Raw genomic sequence first — 8,739 nt, 5'->3', positions numbered from 1 at the left:
TGCTGGCTCGAAGGGCCGAATGGCCTCCTCCTGCACCTATTTTCTATGTTTCTATGTTTCTAACTCAGCCGGGGCAGGCAGCATCTCTGGAATAAAGGAATGGCTGACGTTTTGGGTCGAGACCCATCTTCAGACCCGAAACGTCACGCAATCCTTTATTCCAGAGATGCTGCCTGTCCCGCTGAGTTACGCCAGCTTTTTCTGTCTGTCTTTGGTGTAAACCACCATCCACAGTTCCCTCCTGCACTTGAATTTAAACCGAGTCCTTTCACTGACAGTCAATGGTCTAACTGATATCCCTGACCTTGCCTTCACAGATACTACATCAAGGAGTCTAAAGGAAGCAGGCGTTGGCTTGTCTTTTTAGAAGGTGAGTTTGGCCTTTCGTAAAGGACCATGTGTCTAAAGGACTCGACGTAGAGTTGCTGCCTTGCAGCGCCAGAGACCCGGGTTCGATCCTGACGGCAGGTGCTGTCTGTACGGAGTTTGTACATTTTCCCCATGACCACTTGGGTTTTCTCCGGGCGCTCCGGTTTCCTCCCACACTCCAGGTTTGGAGATTAATTGGCTTCTGTAGATGGTAAATTGCCCCCAGTGTGTTGGATAGTGCTGAGTGCTGTTGTACAGGGTGATCTCTGATCGGTGGGGACTCGATGGGCCAAAGGGTCTACTTCCACTCTCTATCTCTAAACTCCAAATTAAACTAAACAAAATAAAAGAATATACTGTACATCTTCTGGTAGCCAGGCAGCTTCTGTGGAGAGAGAAACTGAATGGGGTAAGGTTTAGGCTTATTATTGTCACATGTGCAGAGGTTCAGTGAAAAGCTTGTTTTGCATCCAAATCAGATCAGATAATTCCATAAATAAATACAATTGAGTCAAACTCGAGTACAGTAGGTAGAGTAAAGGGGAAGATACAGAGTGCAAAATATAGTTCTCAACATTGTAGCGCATCAGTTCCACAGACAAAGTCCAATGTCCGCAATGGGGTAGAGGTGAATCGGACAATGCCCTAGCTTATGGAAGGCCCGTTCAGAAGCCTGATTACAGAGGGGAAGAAGCTGTTCCTGAGTCTGGTGGTGTGTGCCTTCAAGCTTCTGTTCCTTCTGCCCGATGGGAGCAGGGAGAAGGAGTGACCGGGATGGGAAAGGTCTTTGATTATGTTGCCTGATTTCTTGAGGGTGGTGTAAAGTGTAGTTGGAGGCAATGGTGGCGAGACGGGTCTGGGCGATGGACTGGGCCACATCTACAATACTCTGCGCAATGACCTCTTGTCCTGACTTGCTCTAAGTCTTTTTCACTCATCACCTGCTCCATGTGTAAAGCACCAAGTGCTGGAGTAACTCAGCGGGTCAGGCAGCATCCCTGGAGAACGTGGATAGTCTGAAGAAGGGACCCAACTTGAAACATCACCTATCCATGTTCTCCAGGAATACTGCCTGACCCACTGAGTTACTCCAGCACTTTGTGTCTTTCCTTTGTAAACCAGCATCTGCAGTTCTTTACTTAGCTTGCTATAGTTTAGTTTAGTTAATTATTGTCATGTGCGCAGAGGTACAGTGAAAAACCTTTGTTTGCGTGCTATCCAGTCAAAGTAAAGACCCTACATGGTTACAATCAATCAGTCCACAGGGCACAGCTAAATGATAAGGGGTACAACATTCTCTGATGAGCCAAAACATTATGACCATCTGCCTAATATGCCTTCGTTGCCCTCGCGCATCGATGAGCCTTGGGTGCCCAACACCCTGTCTGTCGCCGGTTTGTGGTTTGTCCCTCCTCGGACCACTGTCGGTAGGTACTCACCACTGCTGACCGGGAGCACCCCACAAGCCTTGCCGTTTCAGAGATGCTTTGACCCCAGTCGTCTGGCCATAACAATTTGGCCCTTGTCAAAGTCGTTCAGGTCTTTACTCCTGCCCATTTCTCCTGAATCCAACACTTCAACTTCAAGAACTGACTGTTCACTTGCTGCCTAATATATCCCACTCCTTGACAGGTACCATTGTAACAAGATAACCAATGTTATTCACTTCACCTGTCAGTGGTCACAATGCTTTGGCTCATCGGTGTTTAACGTTGAAGTTTGATAAAGTCCAAAGATCTGAAGAAGGTTCTCGACCCGAAACATCACCGACTCTTTTTCTCCAGAGATGCTGCCTGACCCGTTTGAGTTACTCCAGCATTTTGTGCCTTATCCTTGGTGTAAACCAGCATCTGCCGGCCCTTCCTACACATATCCAATGATAGATGGAAGGCCTCCAATGAAGTAGGTGGGAGACCTCACCAGGTCCGCACTCTAGCTGATGAGAGGATGGTTCAGTTGCCTGATAGCAATATCGGGAAAGTCACAAAAGATTTTCCCTGTACCTCGCTCGGTACACACACGATAAACTGAACTGAACTGAACTGAGTTTTCCTACTGTGTAGACAATAGACAATAGGTGCAGGAGGAGGCCATTCGGCCCTTCGAGCCAGCACCTCCATTTAATGTGATCATGGTTGATCATGCTCAATCAGTACCCCGTTCCTGCCTTCTCCCCATACCCCCTGACTCCGCTATCCTTAAGAGCTCTATCTAGCTCTCTCTTGAATGCATTCAGAGAATTGGCCTCCACTGCCTTCTAAGGCAAAGAATTCCACAGATTCACAATTCTCTGACTGAAAAAGTTTTTCCTCATCTCAGTTCTAAATGGCCTACCCCTTATTCTTAAACTGTGGCCCCTTGTTCTGGACTCCCCCAACATTGGGAACATGTTTCTTGCCTCTAACATGTCCAACCCCTTAATAATCTTATACGTTTCGATAAGATCCCCTTTCTTCGCTGCCTGCTGTACCTGCATGCTTATGTCATCCATTATGTCATCCCTGAACTAGTACCAGGAAATGATCATGAGAAATCATTGTAAACACCAACGGGTTGACTAATGCCCTTTTAAGGATGGAGTGCACATCGTCTGCCCGGCCTGGCTAACCTGCCTCGCATTATGCGGTCAGCAGTTAATGTCCTCGGAACAACCCGAGAAAGAAAGAAATAATTCCTTGTCTGTGTCATCCTCGCTAATCTCCTCTCCCGGAAAAAAATCAAAGTGTTATTATCATCGGAAGTGCCATAAATAATGTACCCGAGGACAAGATATTCCAAGGAATGTGGATGAAGTATCATGATTTTTAGTTTAGAGATACGGCGTGGAAACAGGCCCTTCGGCCCACCGAGTCCACACCGACCAACGTAAGGTCCCCCTTACACTAGTTCCATCTTACACACTAGAGACAATTTACACACCACACACTTGAAGTCATTTAACCTACACCCCCCCCACGCGTCTTTGGAGTGTGGGAGGAAACCAGAGCACCCGGAGAAAACCCACGTGGTCACAGGAAGAATGTGCAAACTCAGTACAGATAGACAGAACCTGGGTTTGTAGGTTTATTGGCTTGGTATAATTGTAAATGTATCCTGGTGTATGTAGGATAGTGTTCGTGTGCGGGGATCGCTGGTCGGTGCGGACTCGGTGGGCCGAAAGGCCTGTTTCTGCACTGTATCTCTAAACTAAACTAAACTACTGCAAGGACTGAATAGAGTGGATGTGGAGAGGATGTTTCCACTTGAGCTAGAGTCTAGGACTAGAGGTCATAGCCACAGAAATAAAAATTGTTCCCTTAGGAATGAGATGAGAAGGAATTTCTTTAGTTAGACGGTGGTGAATCTGTGGAATTCATTGCCACAGAAGGCTGTGGAGGCCAAGTCAATGGATATTTTTAAGGCAGAAATAGATAGATACTTGATTGGTACGCATGTCAGGGGTTATGTGGTGAAGGCAGGAGAATGGGGTTGAGAGGGAAAGAGAGATCAGCCATGATTGAGTGGAGTAGACATAATGGACTAAATTACCTATTCTGCTCCCATCATCTACAAACATAGATTTAAGGTGAAGGGGAATAGATTTAATAGTAATCTGAGGGGCAACGTTTTCACACAGAGGGTGGTGGGTGCATGGAGGCTGCCAGAGGAGGTAGTTGAGGCTGGGACTATCCCAACATTTATGAAACAGTTAAACAGGTACATGGACAGGACAGGTTTGGAGGCAAACGCAGGCAGGTGGGGCTAGTGTAGCTGGGACATGTTGGCTGGTGTGGGCAAGTTGGGCCGAAGGGCCTGTTTCCACACTGTGTGACTTTATAACTTATGAATGCCTTGTTGCCATGTTAACCCCGTGCCTCTTTGTTTGCTCTCCCAGGGGGCTGGTACTGCTTCAGCAAGGAGAACTGTGACAGCCGCTACAACTCTATGCACCGACTAATGAGCTCCACCCACTGGCCCCACAGTAAGACAGGTGTGTGTCAGCAACCCGACAGCAACCAGCGCCTCACGCTGGCCATCTGCAGAAACCGGGAGTGCTGCAAATGCTCAGCATGTCAGGCGGCGTACGTGGAAAGAGAGGGTCTTCAGAAACACATGGGAATCCACAGCGGGTAGCGCCAGAGACCCCGGTTCAATCCCGACCTTGGGTGCTGTGTGTGTGTGTGTGTGTGTGTGTGTGTGTGTGTGTGTGTGTGTGTGTGTGTGTGCGTGTGTGCGCGCGTGTGTGCGCGTGTGCGCGCGTGCGTGCGTGCGCGCCTGTGTGTGTGTTTTTGTGTGTGCGTCTGTGTGTGTGTTTTTGTGTGTGTGTGTGTTTGTGTGCGTGTGTGTGTGTGTTTTTGTGCGTGTGTGTGCGTGCGCGCGCGCGGTGTGTGTGTGCGTGCGCGCGTGTGTGTGTGTGTGTGTGTGTGTGTGTGTGTGTGTTTTTGTGTGTGTGTGCGTGCGTGCGTGCGTGCATGTGTGTGTGTAGTTTGAGCGTTCTCCCGGTGAACTCGGGGGTTTCCTCCGGGTGCTCTGGTTTCCTCCCACACTCCAAAGACGTGCGGGTTTGCAGCTGTGCGGTGTAAACTGCAGATGCTGGTTTAAACCAAAGATAGACACAAAATGCTGGAGTAACTCAGCGGGTCAGGCAGCATCTCTGGAGAGTAGGAATAGGTGACGTTTCGGGACGAGACAACATTTTTCAGACCCTGAACGTTACCTATTCCTTTCCACCAGAGATGCTGTCTGACCCGCTGAGTTACTCCAGCTTTTTGTGTCTATCTCAGGTTTGTAGGTCAATTGACTTTGGTAAATTTGTGAATTGTCCCTAATGTGTAGGATAGTGCAATTGTATGGGGTGACCACGAGTTAGTGCCGACCTAGGCCCAAGGACCTGTCTCCACGCAGTATCCCACATCCCAAAGAGGCACGGCTTTGTAAGTTAATCGGTCTCTGTAAATTGCTGCTAATGTGTAGGGGGTGGATGAGAAAGTGGGATAACACAGAACTGGTGTGAACCAGTGATCGACGGTCGGCTTAGCTTTAGGTTTATTATTGTCATGTGTACTGAGGTACAGTGAAAAACTTTGTTTAGTATGCTGCCCATTAAGATCAGATAATGCACACATAAATACAATCAGGTCAAACTCAAGTACAGCAAAGGGGAAGGTTCAGAATGCAGAGTATAGTTCTCAGCATTGTAGCGCATCAGTTCCACAGACAAAGTCCAATGTCCGCAATGGGGTAGAGGTGAATCGGACAGTGCCCTAGCTCATGAAAGGACCGTTCAGAAGCCTGATAACAAAGGGGAAGAAGCTGTTCGTGAGTCTGGTGGTGCGCGCTTTCAAGCTTTTGTACCTTCTGCCAGATAGGAAGGCGGCATGGACTTGATGGGCCGAAGGGCCTGTTTCCACACTGTATCTCTAAACTAACCAAGTTGAGGACATTACCATCAGTACCAGCAGTTCTAGACAGCTTTATGTTTCAACCTAGGAGAGGTTATTTTCAGCAGGTTCAGAGGCAGGGGGAAGATGGGGATTTGAGTGGGGAAATAAAAGTGGGAAGAAAGATTAAAAAGGAATGCCTGGAAGAGGGTGCAAGACAGAAGACATAGCATGCACCAAAATGAATGAGCAGGTTAAACTGATGAGCGTTTGTCGACACTGGGCCTGTACTCGCTGGAGTTTAGAAGAATGAGGGGGGGACCTTATTGAAACATACAGTATAGTGAAAGGCTTGGATAGAGTGGATGTGGAGAGGATGTTTCCACTAGTGAGAGAGTCTCGGACTAGAGGTCATAGCCTCAGAATTAAAATATCTTCTTTTAGGAAGGAGATGAGGAGAAATCTCTTTAGTCTATGGAATTTTTTGTCACAGCCGGCTGTGGAGGCCAAGTCAATAGACAATAGACAATAGGTGCAGGAGTAGGCCATTCGGCCCTTCGAGCCAGCACCACCATTCAATGTGATCATGGCTGATCATTCTCAATCAGTACCCCGTTCCTGCCTTCTCCCCATACCCCCTGACTCCACTATCCTTAAGAGTTCTATCTAGCTCTCTCTTGAATGCATTCAGTGTATGCATTCAGTGAATGCAAGTCAGTGGATATTTTTAAGGCATAGATCGATTTTTGATTAGTACGGGTGTCAGGGGTTATGGGGAGAAGGCAGGAGAATGGGGTTGAGAGGGAAAGATAGATCAGCCATGGTTGAATGGCGGAGTAGACTTGATGGGCCGAATGGCTGAATTCTACCCCTATCACATGACCTTGTCGTATGAAAGCTTTTCATTGTACCTCGGTACACGTGAGAATAAAGTAAACCAAGGAGGAACAGACTTGTAGCTGCAAGAAGACAGTGCAGAGAAGATTCACTAAATCGATTCCTAGGATGGAGGAGGTATGTCATGAGGAAAGATGAACTATGTTGGGTCCATAGTGAACTTTAGAACTTTAGAAGAATGAGAAGTGAACTGTTTAAAATCTGTTAAGGTCTTAAGTTGCTGAGAAGATGTGGCCCCCAAGTTTAAGGGGCAGACAAAAAAAAAAGCTGGAAGAACTCAACAGGTTAAACCGCATCTGCGGAGGCAAAAGTATGGCGAACATGTTGGGTCAAGACCTTGCATCAGTCCGAAGAGTGCAAATGGAAGATAGACTATAGAAATGGGAGTGTGTAGGAAGGAAGTGCAGATGCTGCTTTATACCGGAGGTAGACACAAAGTGCTGGAGTAACTCAGCGGGTCGGACAGCATCTGTGGAGAAAAGGAATGGGTGACCTTTTGGGTCGGAACTGAAGAAGGGATCCGACCTGAAATGTCACCGATTCGTTTTCTCCAGAGATGCTGCCTGACCCGCTGGGTTACTCCAACATTTTGTGTCTAAAGGCATGAGAGGGAGAGTTGAGGCAGAGATTGGAAGGCGGTAGGTGAGGATGGAGGGGTGGTATTGACGAACTGATGGAGGGGGAGAGGGAGACAGAATGTAGGGAAGGAAATATGCTCGCAATAAGAGTCGAAAAATTATTCTCTCATATCTTGGTAATGATGTTCTGCCAACGAATTGTACAAGCTAACTCTCTCTCTGTTGAGATAGATAGACTTTAGGGGAATCAAGGTTATAAAATTGTTTAGACTTTAGAGATACAGCGTGGAAACGGGCTCTCAGGCCCACTGAGTCCGCGCCGACCAGCGATTCTCACACGCTGACACTATTCTATACACTAGGGATAATTTACAATTTTAGTGAATCGGCCCCACTGCCTTCTGCGGCAGAGAATTCCACAGATTCACAACTCTCTGGGTGAATAAGTTTTTCCTCATCTAAGTCCTCAATGGCCAACCCCTTATTCATAAACTCTGACCCATGGTTCTGGACTCCCCCAATATCAAGAACATTTTTCCTGCATCTAGCCTGTCCAATCCTTTAAGAAATGTATATGTTTTTACAAGAGATAGGCAGAGATCGATTCTTGATTAGTGCGGGTGTCAGGGGTTATGGGGAGAAGGCAGGAGAATGGGGTTGAGAGGGAGAGACAGATCAGCCATGATTGAATGACGGAGTAGACTTGATGGGCAGAATGGCCTAATTCTGCTCCTTTCCCTAATGAACTTACGACAGTGTGGGTGTTAGAAACTGCTGGTACAATGCCTTTCACAACCCCATGGATGTAACCAAGGATGTAATGCTGAGGATAGACAAAGATGGGGGGGGGGGGGGGGGGGAGGTGGGGCTGCGGCCATGTTTGATGTCAGGCAGTAGACAGGGCTGATCGGTACTTTTGCAACTTTGTCGGCACCAACAAATGGCGACACTTGCATACTGCCTAGGTTGTAGGCAAAACAAAGCATTTCACTGTGCCTAGGTACATGGGGGAATAAAGTATCATTCATTCATTCTTTCCAATAGTGGTCCTTTATGGAACTGCCAACGAAAAAGGTAAGTAATGAAGGAAAATCAGTGAAGCACTAAAAATAAACAGTAGGTCTGGGTTGTGATCATTCGGTGAATCATATTATGGAAAAACAATAAAAACGTGAAGAAAAAAAAATTGCGGCCTTGTGGCTCCAACAAACTTGAGGCCTGGTTGCCATGGCGACCCCAGACAGGAGAGTGGGCTGCATGAGACAGCTAGGCCTCAAGTAGTGTATCATTAGGCCTTGCCCCTGAGAGCAAAACCTTTTGTGGTGTCAAGAAAAAATCTCTTAGACAATCAGAGACCCTGAGATTTTAAATAATCAGATGAATAAAACATGTCTCTGATAAAATGTGAACGGGAAGAACTACAGAGGCCAGTTTAGACCGACGATAGACACAAAGTGCTGGAGTAACTTAACGGGTCAGGCAGCATCTCTGGAGAGAAGGAATGGGTGACGTTTCGGGTCGAGACCCTTCTGAGG

General features: G+C 47.3%; 1 protein-coding gene across 1 annotated transcript in view; it reads left to right on the top strand.

Moving 5' to 3' along the window:
• Positions 1–8,739, top strand: part of notum1a (notum, palmitoleoyl-protein carboxylesterase a) — a 58,568-nt gene that overhangs the window by 7,632 nt on the left and 42,197 nt on the right. The window contains 2 exon segments of the mRNA XM_078401390.1: positions 318–370; positions 4,244–4,339. Coding sequence (XP_078257516.1) covers positions 318–370; positions 4,244–4,339 — 149 coding nt within the window.

The sequence above is a fragment of the Rhinoraja longicauda genome, chromosome 6 (genome assembly GCF_053455715.1).
Source record: "Rhinoraja longicauda isolate Sanriku21f chromosome 6, sRhiLon1.1, whole genome shotgun sequence".
Classification (NCBI taxonomy): domain Eukaryota; kingdom Metazoa; phylum Chordata; class Chondrichthyes; order Rajiformes; family Arhynchobatidae; genus Rhinoraja; species Rhinoraja longicauda.
Note: the sequence above shows the minus strand (reverse complement) of the source record. Positions and strands in the feature narration are given on the sequence as shown.